This window comes from Amblyomma mixtum, chromosome 1 (assembly GCF_055824585.1).
Source record: "Amblyomma mixtum isolate Tamu chromosome 1, ASM5582458v1, whole genome shotgun sequence".
NCBI classification, from domain to species: Eukaryota; Metazoa; Arthropoda; class Arachnida; order Ixodida; family Ixodidae; genus Amblyomma; species Amblyomma mixtum.
In genome coordinates, this window is record NC_143012.1 from 147287388 (window position 1) to 147312162 (window position 24775).

The following is a 24775-nucleotide window of genomic DNA, read 5'->3' on the forward strand; positions in this document are numbered from 1 at the left end:
AGCCATAAAAAATTGATGTTTTTCGGTCATGGTGCCAGCCACCCACCATGGAGTCCAACAATGGGACGCGACAGGAACTTGAAAGAAAGTCCTGCCCACGCCAGCTGTACACCTTAACTATAACCTAATATGACTCAACACAGGGTAGTTGGTCACACACGGTTAACCCTCGCCGCCAGGAAAAAGAGGAAAAAACCAAGAAGGGAGGAGGATACAGGAGAGTTGTAAGAAAGGAAATAGGAAAGTGAAAGATAGAGGGGAGGACAGGAAAAGGCGACTGCCGATTTCCTCCGGTCGGGTCAGGCCGGAGGTGCCGTCTACAGGAAGCTGGGGCCAAAGTGGTGTGTTGCCTCCGCCGAGGGGCCTTAAGGGTCCAAACGCTCGGCATCAGCTCAACCACCAGGATCCCCTTTTCCCCGGACACGGCGATGCCACGCATGGCTAAGCGCGGATGCTCGGGTCCGTGGTGACGCATTGTTCACCATCATCCCCCTGCGGATGCTCGGGTTAACCCCGTGGTGTCGCCACTCACCAACGTCTGCATGCTGCAGACGCCTCCCTGCGGGGAACCACATGGCTGTGTAGTCCCTTGTTTTAGACGGTTGAAATCGCCACGTTGTGTGGCGTTTGTATCCGTTCTGTAGCTTTGTGTACCACAGTATTCCCGCAATGGTACCTTTCAGCTATTTCTTCTAGTTGAATCGCTGCGGTAGCGCAGTAGCGGCATGCGTTCCGTCTCCGAGCAGTGCTGGCAACACACGCATTGCTTGCTGCGCGACGCATGGACACGTTAAAAGAGCGTGTGTTCATAATTACTCTGGAGCCTTCTCATGTTAGAGATGACAAAAAAAGGGAGGAAGAGCAATTAAGGACACTTGACGCACGCACAAATCATTGAGAATAAACAACGAATATATTACAGTGACAACTCAATTGTTCGCGCACTTCCATAGGGCTCGCACTGTCCCATGCATGTTCGCTCACCATGCTCTTGACCACACACTCCGCACTTTCCACCGTTCACGCTGATGAGTCGACGCGCTGCACTCGCGAAAAACAAACATCACAAACACAAACGGCGTCCAGACAGCGCCAGGAAGAGAGGAAAGAGGATAGGCAGGTGATGCAGTAGGCACTCTTATGGTCAGCACGCCGAGCCAGATGTCAAGTGCTCCCCCCGAGGAGACTGCCGCCGTCTGGGCGGGAGTAGGTGCTGATGTGGAATTGCGTCATCTGATCGCTTACCCTCGGTAGCTTTCGTACTGTGGGACACCTACACGCTAAACTCCGGAGACCAAGCTGTTATCAGAGAAGTCCATATCTGATGTAGATACAACGGCTTTAGGTCAAAAAGTACCATTCGCCTTAAACGCTGGATATTTCACGCATTTAAATTTTTTGCATCGCTGCGCCTTTGGATGAGAACATTGAGATTAAAAGCATATTTGTTAGTCTTGTGATGTTTTTCACTATCCCTCGTGTGCAGGACTGGTCCGAAAGTGTCGACTGTATAGGCCAGCTGATATGAAAATCAGATTTGTGCGCGCTGAGGTAATGCCTTCGCAAACAGCGGCTGCAAAAGGCCACGATACGGGGGTGTGTGTCAATGACACATCAGGACGAATACTAGCAGGCCACTGCGAGTGCAAAGCTGGGTAAGTTGACTTCTTCCTCTAAATCCTTCGTCGGAGTGATCATCAAGTGCATTGTTATGCAGGCTAGGTGAAGTGTGCAGCCACGTTGCGGCACTACTTTTTGCACTAGAGGCAGCCGCTTGTGGCAATGCAGATGTGGCATGCACCTCGCAGCCATGTGCTTGGGGTGCAGCTGTGCCCAAAAGGGTAAATTTAATACGTGCATGAGAAAACTTTCTTGAAACACGTAACACCTGCACTAAATTATTATTGTGCATAATTGTGTTATATTTTAGGCCACCATGGTCCCAGCTGACAAGCTCAACTTGAGAAAGGCAGGCAAGAAGGCTTGAAAGCTTGCTGCGGAAGCCATTCACACCTCTCAGACCTACGACGCAAGGGACGTTGAAATATTTCAGCGGCTGAAGAAGACAAGCTCAAGTGCTGTAGTTCTCAGAAATATTCCGAAGATAAATTCAGAGGACAGAGGCTCAGCATCAGAGGATGAAGAAATGTACACGTTTTTAAGATGAATGAACAGCCATCTTCGTACATTTCTCATGTTTGAGTGCCATCACCTTTCTTCATGAAAGCACATTTGCACAAAACTGGAGGTTACATGTATTAGTATGTTTTGTTATGTGTTTGCTGAATGGCAAATTCTTGTTGCCACTGTCATGCATAATTCAGTAACAGTTGAGGATCAACCCAGGATGTTCATGTTCTGCTATTGCTTGCTTTTGTATATTTCTTTCTCGATATGCAAGTTTCTGTGCTGCGTCAGGTAGCTACTACTAGCAGCTAAATTTTAAATCAACGCACAGGGGCGTCCACTTCTAGATTGAGCATGCGAACGGCATCACTACGCTCTTAAGAGCGCCAGTGTGTCCATTTCACACGTGCATCAAAGCAAAGTGGCATGCGACAAGAAGCACCAGCTGTAGGTCCTTTTACACCTGTGCCACTTTGCTTTGCTGCATGGCCATGTTGGACGCATTGGCTGTCCGAAGAGTGCTGCCGCACCTCTCGCACGTTCAAGCTAGGAATGGATGACCCTGTGCCTACTCTTTTGGAAAAACAATGCGTCCCATATTTTCAACTGCCTTTTTTGGTCATGCGAGAAGTGAATACATGACTCTGGATCTCGAACTCAAGCACATTCAATTGAAGCGCAAGCTGTAAAAAACAAAAATGAATAGGGGATCAATAAAAGCAGTAATAGCAGAACACACTGAAATGCTAGAAGGGTGACAGTACAAACAAGTGAAATGTGTGCAGATGCACTTAACTGCTCATAGTGAAAAAAATGGCATTACCATTTGCTTGCCAAGGCAGTGAGATACTTTTTTAGGCCTGCACGTCTAGCTCTGAGTTTATCAGCTGGCACATGAAAGCTAGTTGGTAACTGACATGGGTAATTATATGTCACTTAGCATTCCACCAACATGCACCTTTGATATTTTTTGCCCAATATTTCATTAAGTTGAAATGAGATGTTCAGCTTTAAAACATAGTCAGCATGCTTTGGGTGGGAAAAAATTATGCTTAACTGATTTTCCACCCAGGAATGCTAAAAAAGCACAGAGCACTAAGGAAGAATTCTTTGAAGATATGTTTCTTCCACTAAGTGAAATTGAAAGAATTGAGAAATCCACGAGGCTAACGGCCAAATCACCGTAGTGGCATGAAGCCAGGTATGGAAGGTTCACTGGCACTACCATGCACTGGATGAGTTCATTTTTGTACTTGTAACTACTTGCTTATAGGGCCAGCATAGGAGCAAGTGAAGTAAAAGGGCTGCGTCTTTTTTTTTTTAGATCCGAACACTGAAGGCAGGCACTTCTGAGCCACCAAGCAATATTGAATCTCCCCAACTCGTTGAGATTTAGAGAAAGGGAGAACAACGCACCTCCTAAGAAGCGCGCTGTAACACAACCACGAATAACTGTGCAATCAGACGTTAAGGACACCATGGACGCCATGAGCGAGAATTTGAGGCGAATGCACGAGAGCATGGTGCGAATAAATGAGAAAATGGACATATTTAGCACGCGAGTACAGAAAATGGAAATGTATCTAAACAACACAGTAGTACCGGCAATGGAGAGGATGAGTTCACAACACATCGATGGTCTCACTGCAAGCGAAGGGGGCTACAACACCAACATGGCAGTGACAAATAAGACACGCAATCTCCGCGTCTGGCAATGGAACTGCAGGGGGATCGCCTCCAAAAGGGCGGTCCTCCTGCAGATGGTCAAATCAGAAACCGAGAAGCCACACGTCATCCTGCTACAAGAAACACTCACAACCGAATTGTCCCTTACCGGCTATAAGGCCGAAGCCCACAGAAACGAGCAAGGCAGAGGCGTCGCTTTACTAATTGGAAAGAAGATCCCATACATTCGGCATGACATCCGCCACACAGCCTGCTATCTAGAGCACCTCACGATCGAGATCATACCGAACGGCGACGTAGGGAACAAGCAAAGCATCTTCCTCACAAATCTGTACAGCAGACCTAAGGATACGAGGCAAGGGTTCAGAGGCATTCTGGGCAAGACTGCGCACATCGTCAAAGATGGTCCGCTGATTTTAGGTGGAGATTTCAACGCCCCACACCAGGCTTGGGGCTACATGTACCTCTAGCAAGGGAGATCGTCTTCACACGACAGCCTCCGATGTAGACTGCACACTGATCACAGACCCGGAAACCCCAACTAGATGTGGCACTTCCACACAACGAGACACCACACCAGACCTCACTTTCATCCGGGGCCTGGAGAGAAATGGGCCGGCACAACTCGGGCATAGACCTTGGCAGTGACGACTATATTCTCCGAATCAATGCAGAGATACCGGGAAAGAAGCAAAGGGAGTACAAACTAATTGATTGGGACACATTTCATGCAATATGGATGCAACCATCCAGCTCATCAGGAGCAAACATAAAGCATTCATCAACTGCGAGTGCTTCAGTATGGTGCACCTGAATCCTACTGATATATTGTAAAAGAGCTCGGGTCACGGCACTTCTTTAGTACTAATCTGCAGTTTATTTTAATAGGTCATACAGCAGCTATTAGTGACAGAAGCACAGTGGATTTGGTGCGACCTCATCAGCGTCGCCTACCAGATACGACAACCATTCTGTGCACACATCACTGGACTTCCAACAAGGGTCATATTCCATACCAACTGATCCAGACTTTGCGCTCTGCCATCTTCTATATATATAAAAGAATTTATTGTTTACTGCACTACTATAGTCAGATACAATTGAAGAAAAAATAGAAATTTCCCCTCAAAGGGCCCCTCTGCAGCAAATCGCAACGACTGATTTTCAGAATGCCGTGGTTAACTCAATTAAGCTCTTGTTAACTGCCTCTGCTAAGCACTCCTTGCTGTCACTCCCTGAGAACTGGTCGATGCCATGTCTGGTGGGGGCTTCTTTGAGAGAAAATGCCGCTTTTTTTCAGCTCTATCCGACTATATGAAAAACATTATCCCTGCTATTTGTCGGAACCTGCGGTAGAAGCACCCTTGAAATTTTTTAACAAAATCTGGGTGTCGGGGAAAATACCCGAAGACGAATGCACGAAACTGGCCGCCGTATTCACAAGCAGCCATCCACTCGAAGCGGCGCCCCCACTCCTGGGAGTGGAGGAGAGCGGTCGTCCTCGGCCCGAGGAGCAATCGCACTTCACGAACACGCCTCCAAAATTCCTCCACCGAGGAGCTGGCCGAGTAGCCCTCCTCCACTCGACCGCTTTCGAGGAGGAGAATGAAAGTGCTGATGACGAGAGTATAGTATATTTATGCAATTAAAACACCACCTATTTGATAATATAGAAGAAAATTATCTATTTCAGGGTGAACTGTATAGTAAAAATAATTGTAATGCTTATTTCTGGTTTTCTCCATACAAAAAAAGTGTACTTTTAGAGGAAATAGCCAGCTTTCTTTCCCTGTCTGGCAACAGTTGCAGTTGTCGGCGCGGCATTTTTGTGATCGTCCCTTCTCTTTTCTGTTTGCTCGCCGCGCGATCGTCTCGTCTGTTGGCTGCCTCCTATTCCTGGCTCGCTTCATGCAGCTTTCTTAGTTGCAGCTTTCTTAGCTTTCTTAGTCGCATTGTGATGCGCATGTACAAACAGGACAAAGAAATATAATATGGAAAGAATCAAGCAAGAAAAATGGAGGTAGCCTAAAAGCGGCCAAAAAGAAATCGGTCATTGGCAGAAAAATGGAAGTACCATAGTCCTTCACAAGGATGCCCAGGGGTGTGACTCCCTTTTTGTTAAGGTTGTTTCGAAGCATGCTCTCTCATTTATTTTCTCCCGCAGGTCCGCGGTTCGTGTTCACCGCAGATGAACGCGCTATTTTAAGGGGAATATTACGGCTAGATATCAAGCTGTTATAGAGAATAAAAAAACCGATAACGCGTCAAAAAAGGCCAAAGACGAAGCCTGGGCCAAGGTTTGCGACGACTACAATAGCTTGACCGGCACTCGTACTGTGTGCGTAGCACAGTTAAGAAAACTGTGGGATAATATGAAGTCCCGATGGAAGAAAAAGAAATCCGAAGAAACGAGAGAAATCTTTCGCACAGGTGAGCAAAACAGTTTTCTTTTTGCAGGTGAGGTTTCTGCACCCCTCACAGGTGCACTTCCTGCACAGGAAGAAAGCCGTACTTCACAGACACCTGCTGAAGCTATAGGCAGACCACCAGTGGTCGTGCCTGCAACCATATTGGAGAGCACGACCCTAACCCCAAGTGCTCGCTCGAGGGCAGGTGGCCCCCGTGTTGCTGCGGTGGAGCGGACGCTGGCTCCTGAAGTAGCCGCAAGAATCAAGGCTATTGAAGCAGAAGATCGGCGCAAGGAGGAGCTGCACCAGCTGGATGTAAAAATCCGCAGGAGCCGGCTGGCCGAGCAGCGTATGAAAACTAAAATGCAGCGCAAGCTGCTTTCACTGGACATCGAAATCAGGGAACGCCAGCTGGCCGCAATGAAGCACCCAATGGAGCACTAAAATTATATTGTACATATTTGTTTTGGAACACCTCTGTGTATAATTATCAACACTGTCGTCATTGTGATGCAGTTGTACAGTATGTGCTCATTCTTTCAATTCCTTAATGACAATGTCGTTTATTTAACACACTGCGCATGTACAAACAGGACAAAGAAATATAATATGGAAAGAATCAAGCAAGAAAAATGGAGGTAGCCTAAAAGCGGCCAAAAAGAAATCGGTCATTGGCAGAAAAATGGAAGTACCATAGTCCTTCACAAGGATGCCCAGGGGTGTGACTCCCTTTTTGTTAAGGTTGTTTCAAAGCATGCTCTCTCATTTATTTTCTGCAGGAAGCATGCGCTGCAAGTCATTAGACAATGCCAGTGGTGAAGGGTGTCAGGCAGGGAGACACGTTCTCTCCAATACTATTCATTCATTGTGATGCAGTTGTACAGTATGTGCTCATTCTTTCAATTCCTTAATGACAATGTCGTTTATTTAACACACTGCGCATGTACAAACAGGACAAAGAAATATAATATGGAAAGAATCAAGCAAGAAAAATGGAGGTAGCCTAAAAGCGGCCAAAAAGAAATCGGTCATTGGCAGAAAAATGGAAGTACCCTAGTCCTTCACAAGGATGCCCAGGGGTGTGACTCCCTTTTTGTTAAGGTTGTTTCAAAGCATGCTCTCTCATTTATTTTCTGCAGGAAGCATGCGCTGCAAGTCATTAGACAATGCCAGTGGTGAAGGGTGTCAGGCAGGGAGACACGTTCTCTCCAATACTATTCATTCATTGTGATGCAGTTGTACAGTATGTGCTCATTCTTTCAATTCCTTAATGACAATGTCGTTTATTTAACACACTGCGCATGTACAAACAGGACAAAGAAATATAATATGGAAAGAATCAAGCAAGAAAAATGGAGGTAGCCTAAAAGCGGCCAAAAAGAAATCGGTCATTGGCAGAAAAATGGAAGTACCATAGTCCTTCACAAGGATGCCCAGGGGTGTGACTCCCTTTTTGTTAAGGTTGTTTCAAAGCATGCTCTCTCATTTATTTTCTGCAGGAAGCATGCGCTGCAAGTCATTAGACAATGCCAGTGGTGAAGGGTGTCAGGCAGGGAGACACGTTCTCTCCAATACTATTCGCCACGTGCTTACAGGATATATTCACAAAACTGGAGAGGAAAGAACTGTGGACAAAATTTAACGGCGAATGCCTTAATAATCTCCTATTTTCTAAAAATATTTCACTGCTAACTGACTGGGGACAAGCATCCAAACGTGACTGAAGACAGACAGTCAAAGCAGAAAAGTGGGTGTAAAAATGAATATTGAATTCTACAGTCACGTTCGCAAGCCCAGAAGGGAACAGCAGCCTACAAGTAAAGCAATAAGTTGCAAGGTAAATGCATCTATTTAGAGCATAGTAACCGCAGATCCGCACCACGTATAAAATGACTAGCAGAGTAAGAATGATGGTGCAGTGCATTTGGCAGGCACTCCCCAGCCATGAATGGCAGTTAAATAGTATCCCTCAACAGCCGTATATTGTGGGGCAGAGCCTATACCCTATGTGGCAGATATAGCACCGCGAGCTACGCAAAGGAAAATGATAGATGCAACTGCTAACGAGCAGAATGGGTCAGGGAATAAATGCAAGTCAATGATATTCTAGCTGGAATCAAGAAGAAGAAATGGGCACGGCATGCAGTGTGAATTCAGCATAAATGTTGGACCACTGGTAACAGATTGGATTCCAAAAGAAGTCAAGCATAGCAGGAGGTGTTAGAAAAAATAAGGTGGGCTGATGAGATTTGTAAGTTTGCAGGAACAAGGTGGCCGTAGCTGGCACAGGACAGGGTTAATTGGAATGATACGGGAGAGACCACGTACTCCCGTGGATGAAGTTGAGCTGATGATCACATTACATGCCAAACGAGCACATAGTTCAAAGAAATAGACAAGAACAGAATGCAGATACCATAAAAGTATCAGTTGTATAACACTAGAAAGATATGTACGTTTTCTGAGAAGGTAATCTAAGGGCATCTAATGGAATGATCTGGCTATAAGCCCCACCCGAACATGAGGCCCATTCACTGTGTCGGCAGGAAGCTGTGGTGGCTCATGAAGCTGCTGGGTGACGGGGAGGTCCACAGCAGGTGGCTCCGGGTCCTTCCGTAGAACGGCGAGGTTGTGAAGGGCGCCGCAAGCAGTTATATTCTAGAGTTGCAGATCTGAAGTCCACTGATGCTATGTCGTTTCAGAGTGTCCTTTGCTTTGTGGAGCGATTTCCAGCCTTACTGCCACTAGAGCAACAAGCATCCAGAGACAGAGCTCTAAACTCTCTGGAACTGAATCTGTCAAGCTGCAGGCATTTGACATACCTCGAGATATGTTACAAGAGGAACGGGCCTACAAGCAGTGGAACACAATCTCCCAGCTGAAAGGCGGAGATGGGCTTTTAAAATTTAGCCGTATATCAGCAGTAATGCTCGGAATCCTCTGTATACCACATTACAGTGCTGAATGCGAAAGGCAGTGCAGCATTGTCAAAGAAATTCGCACCCAGTTCTGATCATGTCAGACACAACCCTTGGTCACATTCTTTTGGCAAAATGTCGCAGGGGTGAACACTGTTACTCTTAGCAGTACTCCAAGGACTTTCTGAAGAGGGCAGCATCTGCCAAGTCGAGGATTTGGCAAAAGTGATCAGTGATGTGGCATGCTGGAGGCTTACAACCCAATTGCCACTCTTCGTTGAACATTAACTACTAGGTCCTTGTAAATGGCATGAGATAAAAGATAGGATGGCTAGATAAAAATTCACATTAGGACATTCTAAATGGGGAACTAAAGAAGCATTTTAAAATGATCATATTGAAGCTGTGTGCAGTCTCAGTCAGCATGCAAACAATATTTTTCTGACAAGACTGCAGTGCCACAGCATCACCTTGTCAAAAGAAGAAAATGCAGAGAGTTCATACTGTTCTTACTACGACAGGCTAGCTCACGCCTGTGCATCGACAATTCTTTGTGTGTACAGAAAAATTGCGGTTCATCGTTGTGCGGCCTAAAAATGGTTTACGACGTTTACATAAAGTCTGTGCTCAACAATGTTAAGAAAGTAACGTCGTCAGTGCTCACAAAAGCATTTCACCCGAAGAGCATAAATGATTTTACGGTGAGACACATATACGCGTACCATGTGTACTGGGAGAGGGATGAAAAAACTTAGGGCGGCTACTATGACGCAGAAATCCTTCAGATGAGAGGTAAGAACACCTTTATTATTGTCACAGTACTTTTGTAATTTGTACCTTCCGGTAGCTGCGGCCGAGATAAGAAAAAGCCTCGGCATCACACCCACTGAGATGGAAATATTTCTTGCCATTTCAATCACCATGGCCTGCCTAGGCTACCCTGGGCAAAACGAACGAGAATGCCTTTAGTGGGAAACAACATGACAAGGGAGTGTTATTTTGCACTAAGGTCGCGGCTAAAAGTTGTGAGTGTCCTCCAGGTAGATGAAGTAAGAGCGCAGGACAGGTTGTGGAGGTGCTGAAAGGTTGTCATCGTCTTCCCTGTGAAGAACTCGTTAGTATTGACGAGCAAATGATTAATTTCAATGATTGTACCCAACTGAAGAAATCTGTTCCTAGAAAACCCAATCCAGAAGGGTTAAAGAACTTTGTTTTAGCCACCCCATCTGGCCTTGATTTATCTTGATTTCAAGATATATCAGGGAAAAAAGTCGCTTCTGCATCCGGGGAGCTCTGGCATTCGTGAAACTGCCATGTTGAGGCTGACGCAAAGCCTGACGAAAGAGACGAAGCTCTTCTTCAACAGGTATTTTACTTCTCCGGGGCCCTTAGACAAGCTAGCCGAAAAGGAGGCTGCAGAGACTGGTATAGTTATGAATAACCGTGTGCCAAAGAGCGTCAAGCTTTCATCTGAATCACAGCTTAAAGTGCAAGGGTGAGGCACATCAGAGATGTGGGTGCAGAACGATGACAAACAGGTCGTTGTCAGATGGTATGACAACAAACCAGCGACACTCATGTCATCATTGCATGCAAAACAACTAGAAGGCGCTTGTCGGCGGTCGCGCGCAAAAGAAAAAAGGCACATAGATGTCCCAAGAGCCCACGTTGTGCAGGCATACAATGTTAACACAGGGGGGAGTTGACATGGTCGATCGCATGTTAAGCTTCTACCGCATGAAGGCACGCCTCAAGAAGTGGACCATACGCTGCATTGTCCACCTGTTTGACATGGCAGTGCACTGTGTATTGCATGGATCCTGTACATGCAAGACATGCGCAGCTTATAGAAGATGCAAAAAGACATCTTAAAATTTTTAGTTTCAGATGTCGGTAGCTAAGGTTCTTGTCGCCCAGTGCAGCGAGCCAAGCAGTGATGATGACGACACTCCCTGGTGTCCCCCGGAAAAACGGGCTGCCCTGCCTTCAGCTGAGGCTAAAACGAAAACATTGGGCCACATACCAAGGCTGGCCGACATCCCCCATGCTTCTCGTTGCAGGTGGGAAGGAAGTTTGATGAAAACAAAATTCTTCTGCACAAAATGCCAAATGTTCTTTTGCATCACCAAAGACAGATGCTGCTGCTGTGAGGAAGCATACTCAAAGCACTGCTGTTTTGCTAGAGTAATTTTGTGCAGCACCGTTATTTTGATGTTTATTTTCTTCAAATTATTGTGCAATCCCTGTACTAACAGAAATGGCAAAAAATGTTGAAACAATGTCAAACATCTAAGGTTCTTGAAATACAGAAGTGCAATGTATATTGAAAATAAACAGCTGTATTTCTGCTGAAAAGTGTATTTGCTTTATCACGCTAACATTTTCATGCAGTTATTTTGTCTTCTTCGTTTCTAGAACAATTTCACTTTACTTGTTTCTTCAGCAATATAGGCACACAAAGGCCTTGAGCCCTGATGTCCAATATATTGGACATTATCCCACGCACAAAGAATTTATGATGCCGCAAAACTGTGTGACACATCTACTAATGAACTCAGAAAGGCATTTCTAAAAGTTTCACCAAAACTCATGATCCTAATTTCACCCTGGGTCTTGGGAGGGTATGCTAACCACCGGCAGGCCTTTAGTGATGGAAAAAAGAAAAGAGATATGGACACAGATCAGTAATGATATGTGCTAGCATGGACACATGTAAACCAGCGCTGATTGCAAAAGAAAGTTCAAGAGGCTTAACCCTTTGAAGGTTTTTGCCATATATGTACGGCGGCGGTTTTCTGTCCCGCAAGGTCTTTGCCGTACGGGTACAGTTTCGATTTTCCGTTTGAAATTTTGCGCCAAAAGAACAATGCATGCTCACCGGGGGGTGCTGCCACCTCTTAGCACTTACAAGAAGTGTTTGAATTTTGTGCTGCCTTCTTATGGAGATAAGCAGAACTTATGTCTAGCTTTAGCGCGGCGGCACAGACTGCGGCAACACCCCTTTTGTAGTTTGGTTTCGCCGAGTGATCGCAACGGAGTCGCACGAAATTTGAGTTTTCTTTTTGGCAGCACTATCTTGCAGGGACTGCCGAAGTTGATTTCTATCTTTATTGGCGCTGCTCTTAGCTTGCTTATCACCGTTGCTCGCGAGGTATTCTCGCCCTCTGTGGCAACGCGCCTACGCGGTTTCGATTCCGCCGCGGGATCACAACGGAGTCGCGCGAAACGTGTTTTCTCTTTGTGGGCACTGTTTTGCAGAGGCGGCGAAAGTTGATTTCTATCTTTATTGGTGCTGCTCTTAGCTTGCTTATCACCGTTGCTATTCTATTCTATTGAACATTTTCCAGTTGTGAGTGATGCTGTCACCAAAGTACTGTTCCTAATTTTTTTTTTACTATTTATTCCCGATTATATACATTTTGTAGATTCAAGATCCGCACTAAAGTAATTTGACCACCTGGGAAAGTTTTCTTCAAAATAATTCAACCCTCAAAGGCTTAAGCAGATCAACATCATGAGCATAAAAGACAAGACAGGAGAAGAATGTTTGGAGCGGAGTGGCCGTTCTGTGGTTTGTTTGCCGTTCCAGATCAAGATTTCATGCACCTTGCGGATGGACCTGTGAGTAGTTGTGACCACAGTGTCTCATCAATCTTGGAGCAGAAGTATCATGTTACCATGCTTGGTTGTTAGCTAAAAGTCACATTCATACAATTGTGAAGATATGAGTTTAATTTGCAGGATCCTATATTAAACAGAAACCTGCAGTTTTGTTACGGCTTTCGAAACAGCATCCTAACTTCTTTTAGAGCTCTTTTGAGCTTATTCCACCCAACATTGTCTGTAACAACCTCAGTATATACAACTTGCCAAAATAGCATAGGGCTGAACGACCTGTTTTGCCTGTTCACCTTTTGCTCAGCATTTATGAGCCCATATTACACCACATATTTTTATTCCTTGTAGTTCCACCTTGCAAAAGGAGTGGTCATCAGTGCCACAAGTGCGTTAAAAATAATGACAGCCAGAAAGCCAACTATTGTGTGCAAGGACACCGTGGAGGCTATATGGACCAGTGAAGTCCTGGCAACACGAAGCCTCAGTGGCAACATTGCCCCTTCAAAAGGGGGCCCGGGCGAGCCACCCAGGCAGCCACTGACTCCTGAGGAAGCGGACGCGGTTGCAGGTAAGAAGGAGTGCTTATCTGGTGGTTTCTTGTGTTGAAGTGTGTGGGGCTGCTTTCCGTGACATGTGGCAGACCATGCTGGGTGCATGCTTTGGCACTTATATCTGTATGTTACGTACTGCCCGTTAAGTACTTATTATCACAAGTGCATTCGGTATCTGTGCTACAGAGATAATGTATAGTTTCTCTTCATGCTATAGTAAAAAAAAAGTGTCACCATTGTAGTTACAGCTAGTGCTAGTAATTGCTGCAGATGTGGAATTTATATTGCTCATCTGCCTGTGACGCTTAATTTGACATGCAAGCAACAACTAATATGTTTTTCTTTGCATATGCAGAGACAGTTCGCTACTGGGGGCGCAAGAAAGGTGTTGACGTGGAGCAAACAGTCGCTGCAGTGCCGAAGCTCCTCTCAGAGAAAATACAAGATTTGCGGAGAACTGTGAACAGGCAGATGAAATAAATGGTTTCAGCCAGAAATGCAGTAGTGACCCATATTTCCGTAAATTGTTCACCACATTGTGGCATGCAATTCATTCCATGACTGCAAAGTGAACAGCTTTTGACCCTACATGCATTCAGTACAGGCAGCATAAGTAGCTGAAAATAAAAACTGGTATAACTGGTGCCAGTTGGCACTAGTCCGAGTTTAGACCAGAAGCCAACTGGTTCCAGCTGAGAATTGTTCCATAACCCAGATGAACTGCCAGTGAGGGTTTTTTCACCTGGGTTGCATGACGTTCTAAGGACATGCACTCATGGCAAGTTCCTAAAAGTGCTAGAAACACAGACACACAGTAGCCCAAACACTACCACTGACAACAGAAGTAGCAACAGCTACAATTGTTCACACCTTTCAATGAGTGCACCAGTTACTCCTGTACAGATGTGTACACGGGTCTGGTATTTGATGGGAGTGCTTTCGAAACCCCACATACTTTGCAGGCAATGCCAGTAAAGCTTGCCTGCAGTTGCACAGAGATAAGTTTGAAGTGTGCAACCCACTCCTCAGCAAGAGGGGAAAAAATAAAACGACAGCTGTCTACTTCTCAGTGCTAAATTTTGATGAAAATTGTGGTCAGCACTCTCAGGTATTCATACTACTAGTCAAAAATGAACATATTGCCACGTATGGATTCTCAAAGATTCTTGAGCTATTCATAACAGATGTCAGAATATTGGAAAATCATGGCATGAATGTGAGTGGGAACCTGGTATAAGGATCTTTCATCATTTTCACAGGTGATTATTTATTTAGCCACAGAATAGGCATTCAAATGAACATTCAATTAAGGAAGAATTTGTAGGTACTGCGTGGCTCTGCGAAGCGAAATTAACCACAAACAATGCGCGAGTAACTTTGTGCTTCGCTCATCAGAAGGGCAATAACACCACTTAGGCATGCACAGCAGAGCGCAGTGCTACCAACTCTGTCACTCTACGGGGCAAAGAGCCATGTGCTCTTTTGTGCTCTGAATGATCCAACACACCTTCCATTGGTTATAATGCATGACCTGCACAAAGGAGTCCATTTGTGCTGCGCCATATATTAGTTTTGTTGGGAGCTGATTGAACAGTGCCGACAGACAGGACGGAAGAGAAGAACACGGACACAAGCACACAAGTGCTGTGTTCTTCTCTTCCGTCCTGTCTGTTAGCACTGTTCAATCGTTAACACGTTTTGGCGGGCTAGTTGGTTAAGCATCTTGAATAAACAGCGCGAACAAAGACGAGCACAAAAGACAAGAAAAGACAAGAAAAGAAAAAGACACAGCGCTGTGTCGTCCGTTTTCTTGTCTTTTGTGCTCGTCTTCGTTCGCGCTGTTTATTCAAGCTGTGCAATCGGTTTCTAGGAACATGCACCAACCAGCCCGACTAAGCCCTCTTCTGGAATAATTTTGCTATTGAACAATGGTTCCTTTCACTTGGTGATTTGAACAAAAGCATTTCAGAATAGTTTTACAATCTATCTTCAAGTAAAAGTTGTTTTGAAAGGATTCGCAACACAAATGTTTTGCCTATTTCGTGCCCTAACCTTTTTTGCTGAGGATAACATTCCTTCAGACAACAGAGTTAGGCAGTTTTACCTACTTGTCATAGACATTTTGACATTGTCACGAGACAAAATTCCAGTTTCGCATAGTGCCTACTTGCAACAAAAGATTCATGTTTTTTGTCTAGACTTTCAAGCACTGTTTCCTTGAGTATCACTTCCATGTAAACTACACTACCTTTACACTGCCCTTCGTACATATAGGACCATCAAGCCTGCTATGGGCAATGCGATTTGACGCCAAGCACCAGTACTTTAAAAATACTGCTCGAAAAATACACCACTGGAAGAATCTTTCTCACAGTCTTGCAATGAGGCAGCAGCTCTTGCAGAGTTATTTACTGACTGCAGCTGATGACAAACCAATTCCTTGTAATTCAAAAGAAAATATTCGACAATCTATCTGGTTGGGAAAGGAAGTGAAGTTGGAAAACACCACCCACTGTCTATGGTCAGTGAAGCGGTGGCTGACTAAACGAGGGCTTAAAAAGGCAAGCTGCAACTCGCCCACTGTAGTAGCTAGTAAAGCGGTACATCAACATCACCAAGGGCATTGCTGTCTTCCGGACACATCTCATCTTCAACACGAACCGCAAGGAGAAGGACGTTATACCCATGAGTCTTTGCCTCAAGTGCCCTGTCGCCACACGAGAAGGCCTAAGGCTGGTGTCCAAAGCTGAGTGTCTGCCAAGCGTGCGCGTACACGAGTGCAGCTCCGTTCTACGCAAAAAAGAGCTGGACGTATTCTTCAACCGACGTCAGCTGGAACACAGGATACTGGGACTCTTGCCATATATAGAAACTTTTGCCAGAGACGCCACAGCAACTGACGCCAACAAGCACCACACCTCGCAAGAAAGAAACTCTACGCTACCAAAGCGGCAACAAAAGCAACGAAACCCATCAACCAGAGGCTTGAGACCTCTCATCCCATAAACCAACCTCACATGAATCCTCAGTCCTTGCAAAAGGGTGCGGGTACCACCTGTCTTCTGTTCCCCCCCTTCCAAAAATCATCACAGCTGTTGAGGACAGTATGCAGTGCCTGGAGCCACATTGGTATCATCGCCTCAAAGCTTCCGAGTAACCTCTCCCTGTAAGAAAGAAAGGCTCTACATCAACTCTGAGACGACGCAACTATTGTTATCCTCCCAGCTGACAAAGGCAGCTCTACTTTGGTGACGGACCGCTGCAACTATGAAGACAGGCTTTGACAATGCTAAGCAGTGGGGCATATCAAAAGCTTCATAGGGATCCAACCTCATGACCTCAAACCAACCTCAACAAAACCCTTGCAGAGATATTCAATTGACACCTAGATTTCAAAAGGCTCTATCTACATCCACCGCGTTTCCTAAAATGGTTCAGCTCCAAGCTTCTACAGCCTACCAAAAATTCACAAACCTACCTGACATCCCTTTATGGCCAATAGTGGACTTCACCCTGTCTCCGCTACGGCATCTTTCGGACTACCTTCCCAAGGTACTAGCCCCACTTGCCACAGAACACTGACTCACGTGCGACACTCAAGACATTTCTCCTAATTTGTCTTGGATCTGACCACTGAGGATGATGAGAGCTTGATTTTTTTTGACGTGGTGTCATTATTAACCAGTGATCCAGTACCCCTGGCGGTGCCCGTCGCTTACAGCCCACTACCGAACGACAGAACAACCCAGACTTTCATCCTTACCAAGTTTCCTATAATGTTCACAGTCAATATTTGGAACGTGAGTTCATAGACAGCACTGGCGTCATCATGAGTGGCACATTGGTGCAGAAACTGTGTGAACACCTGAAGGAAATGATGATGAAAGTGACCAGAAATCTGTAAGGAAGACGTGCATCCTTCGAACGTTGAGAAAATGAATATGCTAGGCGCCATGCAGGTGTTTTTGCCCCAAGTCATTGCGGCGCTAGAGCATCTTCAGAACTCGCGAGGCAACTGTACTCTTTCCGCCTTCAAGGATCCAACATCTACAATCAACTTCATGAAAGTGATGAAGAAATGGTTCGACATTCATGACACAACACATAAGGCAAGTGAGTGCAAAATGCCTGCCTCCAAAAAAATGATGACAGACTACTGTGGCTGCAGTATGAGTTTTGCAGCTAAGTGAAGAAGATTCATGATTGTTCCATCACCACTGGTGTTAGATAAAACACACAATGCCCTGCACAAAGTCCACCTCAGTCGAAAAAACAATTGATTCCAATTGGCAAAATTCCAATTGGTACCAACTGGAATTTTCCAATAGTAAATTAGTACACAATTGGACCTATTGAAGTTCGTCGTGCCACTACCCATCCTGCCAGTACTTCATCAAGGGACGAAAGAATTGTTCATCTCAGCCAGATCAAATGATTCCGGCCACCGTATATCGACCAAGTCCTGCTAGACCTACAACCAACGCCACTTCCATCATCAATTGAAAGTGCTGCATAGTGAAAATGGTGATATGTCTAAACTCCCTCCCGAAACATCTGAAGTTATCGCGGAGTGTGTTTATGAGAACACTGAGAACATTGCTCAGGCAGAGCAGCTTGCCTGTGTTTCCAGTCACTCCTTGCGTCATATTTGGCCGCCGAGGTGGCTGGAAGACTATGAGAAGTAAAGAGAATGGGAGATTTTTTAAAGAGGGGTGGGATGTGAGGACTGCCATAATATAACTTCCGTGACGCCCGTGCCAGTGCACGTGTGCGCGCCTCGTTACTTGAGCCGGGCGAACGCGAACGGCCGCGCCAGCCCCGCACGCACCTCGGACTTACTCTCTCTCTTTCTACGCGTCGACGACATGTACCATGCCAGTGCCTGTTTTTGTTTGTTTTAAGCAGTACTCGCATATCCCAAGAGAGGCCGCTGGCTTGCTAAGCAGTCAGTTGAGTGCCACCGGGCTCGCCGGACGCCCATTCTCAAATAAACAGTTTTACTTCTCCACCTGCGCCTTCGTCTGCCCGGACACCCATCCACCTCACACCGGTAATGAAAATGTTCCTACTTCAGGCCATTAGTGTGACACAGCACCTCAGCCAACCGGTCACCTCACCTATACGCAAATCCCTGGGCAAGCACTTGCACACTCCCACAAGAAAGTTCCCACGCAAGCGAAAGCAGGTGTGATGCTATATATAAACACCTAGAACCTCAGGTCAAAACTGTTTCTTCTTCAGGACGTGTCTACAGCACAAACTCCCAGCTCAGTAGCAGCATCACAATGGAAATCTCCACGCAAGTGCTTGCAGGTAACATGTAAAAGGTAGAAGATGCACTGTCTCCTCTGACACACTCTTACTGCCTCAGCAGACGTCTACACCTGTTCTAGCAAGCTCAAGGATGCACAATGAGAACCAAGGCGCAACGAGCCCGGCCAAAACAGCAGTGAAAGTGCAACATAAGGTATGCACATGCAGACTATTAAGAAAGCTTCGTTGCAGACGCCATATCCTATTCCCCACAGACAACACCATCTCTGAAAAGCTGCAGCAAAAGAAAGGAGTAAGCCATGATCACCCGTACATTGCTCCACAATTTCCAAGAACTCGACTGTGGACAGTCATGAAAAAGCTCTGTCATGCGAAGAAAACTCTATTCAGCCACACAACAGTTAAAAGAAGCAAAGAAAAGAATTACTGACCTCAAAAGCCTTCTAAATGAAATGAAAGAAAAACAACTGATTTCTCCGAATGGACAAGAAGCACTGGAGGCATTTGGAGAACTGCCACAAGAGCTTGTACAAAGCTGGCGCTCTAACAAGCCCAAAGCACCATCACAAAGACAATACAGTGAGAAGATGAGGAGTTCACCACTACACTGTATTATCAGTCTCCAAGGGCATATGAATATGTGGCCAGCATTTCCCCAATTCAACAGGATAGCGCTTGTTCCTGTGTATTCTTCCTTTCGTCCCCGTTTGTTCGCGCTGTTTTTTTTGCATAATTTTCCCAATGCCCAGCAGGCAGACAATTCGCACCTGGTTTAAAGTGATTGACGCATCGCCAGGGTTTACAAGTGAAGCTCTCAATCATCTCAAAACATCATTTGAAACAAAAAAGTGACCGAGAGCGGCTTTGTTGCCTGATGCTAGACGGAATGAGCATTAGAAAAAGGTGTGAAATGGATACTAACACAGAAAAACTAATTGGCTACGTTGACTTGGGGAACAGTCAGAGTCCACTGGACACAGATGACACATCATTAGCTGGAGATGCACTTGTGCTCATGGCAGTTGGTGTGGCAGCTCCATGGAAAATTTCCTTCGGATATTTCCTCAATAACGGACTCAGTGGGGAGCAACTGAGAAACATAGTAAATGAGGCCATTGAGCAGCTGACACAATGTTCTCTGAATGTTGTTGCTGTTGTGTGCGATGCTCTAGCAGCTAACGTATCCATGGGCAAGATGCTTGGCTGTCGGATCCATGAAGCCACAAGTGAGCAGTTTGTGACGGCTTTTCCACATCCCTGCAACCAATCAAAGACCGTGTCCCTGGTATTCGATGCTGCCCATGGATTAAGATTACTCAGAGACCTCCTGGGCGATAAGAAAACACTGCACAGCAAAGAATTTGGAGTAAGATATTCAAGCTTGATGTAGTGTAATTTGCCTCTAATATGTTTATTGTCTTTTGCAGTTAATTGAATGGGGCTTCATCGAAACACTGCAAGACCTGCAAGACGCTGAAGGTCTCTGAGTGGCAAATAAGCTCCGGAGAGCTCATATTGAGTACTACAGACAAATTATGAAAGTGCGACTGGCTGCACAAACATTCAGTGCATCAGTGAGCAAAAGCCTAAAGTTTGCCCAGGAGCTGGGAATTCAAAACTTCAGTGGCTACAAAACAAACAAGCTAAGCAATAACTATGCTGCTGTGAGCACTACTAGAAACTGCACTCACTGGATAAGTTTTCATTGTTTTTCACTTCACTGCATTAACAAGGAACTAGGAATGGAGACATATTCTCTCCATTCTGTTTGCCAAGGCAGGAAAACAATTGAAAAATATCACGGTGTTTTCATTTTCATTACAGCTACACTTGTACATACAGGCTTAGCCAAGACCACCTTGAAATGTCCTTCAGTTGCATCCACCAAAAAGGGGGATGGAACAATAACCCCTCGGCTCTGCAGTTCCGCTACGCATACAGAAGCCTACACTGGTGCACGCAGATGTGCGGCCTGTGACAACCGGCAATGTTGCCCCAGATTTTATGGGAATTGCAACAGTGGCCCATGAGCGTGGGCACAGAAGCAACGATGGCGAAGCCGATGAGTCGCCAGATATGTATATTGCTACTGCCACAACTCACCATGACTACAGCAGTCCTGGCTACAGACTAGCTAATTTTAGCACTGAGGTTGTCACTTACATAGGTGGTTTTATTGCGAGGGTTGTGTCAAAAAGCATAAACTGCAGTTCGTGCTTAGAGATGCTTGTACAGGACGACATCGCAAGTGTCCTCATTTTCATTAGAAATAATGGAGGCCTAATAATGCCTTGCCTCAGAGCTCGTAATTCACACCCTGTGCACTGTGGAGCACATTTTCCACTGCTGTAACGAGGAAGGGCACAAAAATTTGAACAATTGCGCAAACTTGATCAACAATGAAAGGAGCTTCCTAGTTGACCACTGCAAAAGCTTTCCAAATTGCCGTCCTGAATTAAAAAAAAACTACATTTTTGAAGAGTGGAAAAGATAGAATTGAGAGAGAGATTGTTGAAGCATATTTTATCGAGAAAGCTGGAAACAAATGCATTAGCAGGCCTTCCATTATTCTTAGCAGTGCCGAGACGACTTTTCTAGAAGGTTTTTTTGTAGATCGCAGCTTTCCCTTGGTTTCGTTCTTTTATTTCGTCCTTTCTTTTGGTGTTTTGCAATTTTTAAAATCTTTGACACTAAGACGACTTCTTCAGTTTTTTCACTTGACGCCAGGTGCTGTATCTTCAGACTGCATCCCCAGACTTCATCCCTGCATTATTGTTGGTCATGTCTTTTCCAGGTAGCTGTTGGTCATCTGCTTTCATTTTTCACACAGTTTTATCACTTAGTTGTTCGATTCTTGCTCGTTTTCACTTTGAACATGCGTTTCATTAATTGTTGGTGTAAACTTGTCATGCCCCAGTGCCTTGTTTTTGCTTTGGTTGTTGTTATTGTTTCTGCTGGTCAGAAAAGAAGTTGGCATCCCAAGCTTTGTGTAGGGTAGATTTCGTAGTAATCGGTGATACTGTGTTTCCAGTGTTCAGATGAATTGCCGATTGATATGTTCAATGTTGATGCATTTGTTGATACGGCTTGGTTGTAGTACAAAAAGGCAGGCTTGTTGCAATAAACCTCAGTTGCAAATTGGCGTCAGTCATGTCTTTTGTGTGCCTTCCGTGTCCTTGTTTCTGGAGCCATTAACGGTTTTTTCTTTCAACACCACCCAAACCATTCACAAGTTTACAGTGTTGCCAGCATAATCGCTATCACTGCTACTTCATAGCAAAAAATTCCAATTTTTAATCAGTATTTTATAATCCCTTTTAGTTCCTCAAAAATAACCTTTATTATTTAGCATCTTATTGTAATTTATTAATTAAGGAAAGTCAGTTAAGGGAGGAAAATCGCATCCCATATTCTGCCTTTCTACGGGTACTGGTGAGACAAAAGGACAAAGTGACATCGACAGCAGACGAAAATGGCGTCTATCCTATTTGTGCAGGAACCACGAGCACCCTGGTGAGGGTAATTGTCTGGAATAAAAATAGTAATGGAGCCGCCGAACAAGCGCAAAAAGCGTGGACACTACAAAAAATATTTGAATCCCGGTGCCCCGTTCTGTGCGCCAAGATCCACAGATTCATCGGTGCAGACGTAAAGGCTGCAGCTGTGGCTCAATCAAATATACCACTTTGCTTTCTAGTTTGGCGATTGAATGCTTCAAAGTAACCAGACAGTGATATGTGCAGAACTCTGAACGGGACGTCGTCTCACGTGATATTCACCTGGCGGCAACGCTGCTCCTGGATGACAGCAGAATGCCTCAAAAATGCAGCGGTGAGGCGGCTGCGCCAGTCACCGCAAGTACAGACCTCACAGAAACCCAGAAAGTTCATGCAGCGCCTGTCATACACTCTAAACTCTCCATCACGGGCACGCGCGAAAGTGTCCTTCACGGAATTGCACACCTGGTAAGCTCAAAAATGACGTTCTCGTTGATCAGACCAAATTACAAAAATACTTTTCTCCAATTTTCACAGTTCATGTGCACTCACAAAAACTCTTGTTTGTAGGAAGTTCCTGACTCAGATACACATGTGGAAACTTTTGAACAAGACGAGGACATCACTCAGCAAAGTGCACTAGAGGAAGTTACAGAACAAGATGTCCTTTCCTGCCAGTTGGATTCCTGTTCTAGCACACCACTACTAAGGGAAACTGTTCAGCCACATTGTTAAGGAGAAAGTTGCAGTGTCAAAGGGTGACATTCTGCTTATGGCCCTAAAGTATGCCGTCAAGAACAGCTTGCCATTTTCGGCACTTACAGGTTTGATTGAGATGATTAACTTGATTTTTGAAATGCCAGTCCTTCCCCAGTCACAATACATGCTGAACAAAGTAACTGAGGGGGCTGGCACATCAATGAGATTTCACTTCTTTTGCCCAAAATGTTCCATCTACATAGGTTGCATTAAGTCGGATTCATCCTCTCAGTGCTCGGTGTGCAAAAGTGACATATCCTTTTCATCAGTCAACAACGTTTCTTTTTTTTGTGCTTTTTGATGTGCCATCACAGCTCCAAAAAACACTAAAGGGATGTGATATCCAGGATTTGACAGTACCTCTTGAAACTAAAGATACATTTTCAGACATTTGTGATGGGGAACAGTACCGTGCCTTTGTAGCATCAACAGCAAATGCTGGGCACGGAATTAGTTTTTTGCTGAATGCAGATGGTGCACTCCCTTTTTAAGTCAAGCGGCACTGCAATTTGGCCGATCCAGTTGCTAATCAATGAAGTCCCAGCCGCACAGCGAATGCAAAAGTTGCCTTATGGTTTGGCAAGAAGAAACCAGACATGGCACTGTTTCAAGATTCGTTGAGACAGTGAATGAACTTTCTGAGAAAGGCTTCATCCTTCAATATCAGGGCAAGGAAAAGAACTTCAAGGCCTTTTGCATTTGTTGCGCAGTGGACTCGGTTGCCAGGGCACCAATGCAAGGCGTAATGCAGTTTAATGCACACCAGGGCTGCAACTGGTGCCTTCAAAGGGCACAAAGAGTCTTCAATGCTACAAAATATCCAGTAGAACTAGAAACGGAGGAGAGAACGGAGCTCCAAATGATAGAAGACATGCAAACAGCAGTAGCAGTTAAAGGAAAGAGTGAATGGGGTCAGAACTGTTTCGCCACTCATCGAGTTGCAGCAATTTTATATAGTGTGGGGGTTTGTCCCTGACTATATGCGTTGTATAGTACTTGGAGTGGCGAGGCAGTTCATGGAAATCTGGCTGGATGACACGAGTTGCCAGTTTTATGTTGGACCTCGACAAGGTGCCATTGATGCAAAAAATAATGGCAATCACACCTCCAGGACTCGTAAAAAGAATGCCAAGGCCGACAAAAGAGAGAAAATTTTGGAAGGCGAAGGAGTGGGAAAATTGGCTTCTTTATTATAGCTTGCCTGTGTTAGAGAGTATACTCGAGCGGTCATGTGTCGAGCGGTCATTGGGCCTGCCGTGTTGAGGCCTTGCATATAATAGGTCTGTTCGATTCAGAAGTGGTTCTCTGCACCAATTCTGAAAAAGTTGCGGTGGTGCCGGCGCGGTGCAATTCCGGTTTTTTGGTACAGGTGCAGAACGTCAGCAGCGCCATAAATCACTGGTGCAGAGATTTTCAATCGAGCGCGTGCACGCACAAGCCTTGTCGTCTGCTATCCGGTTCTCGGTCCGTCGTGGTGTATTGTGTTGCGGTGCGTCGCGTCTGTTTTTCGTGCCTCGTGGAGTCATGGGCGACGACATCGCCGAATCCATTTCTATGGAATTTTCGGAATCGTCCGACAGCGAAGATGAGGAAGCCGACGCGGTGCTTTCTTTTACAGCAACACAGTTAGTTCGGATGAACGGCTACAGAATCCCTTACTGCTACGAAAGTGTAGTAGCTAGGTGTTTCAGCTTCGAATTCAAGAGGCGTCGCAGAATGATGCCGGATCCGTCGATCATGGGGAAAACTTCCTTTAGTTGTCCATTGATGTTAACAAACATTTCGTCGGCTGCACGCGTCGTCGGCTTACACCGTCAAACACGTGCACCACTATCCTGCACCTCCGTCTCTGAGGGTGCCGGGGTTCTTTGCACCGAAGCAGCACCACGACTGCACCAAAATCAATCGCGGACAGTGGTGCAGGGGCGCTGTGAATC

General features: G+C 45.4%; 1 protein-coding gene, 1 long non-coding RNA gene and 1 pseudogene across 3 annotated transcripts in view; 2 read left to right on the forward strand and 1 right to left on the reverse strand.

Annotated features, from left to right (window-relative positions):
• LOC149367889 (uncharacterized) overlaps positions 1-24775 on the reverse strand; it is a 196201-nt gene that overhangs the window by 79859 nt on the left and 91567 nt on the right. The gene's annotated exons all lie outside the window — the stretch shown is intronic.
• On the forward strand, positions 3606-10387 carry LOC149367896 (uncharacterized). The gene is made up of 2 exons (XM_089575362.1): positions 3606-3650; positions 6021-10387. The coding sequence occupies exons 1-2, from the start codon at positions 3606-3608 to the stop codon at positions 6663-6665; spliced, it is 690 nt and encodes a 229-aa protein (XP_089431488.1). The 3' UTR covers positions 6666-10387.
• LOC149367897 (uncharacterized) lies at positions 13157-19363 on the forward strand (annotated as a pseudogene).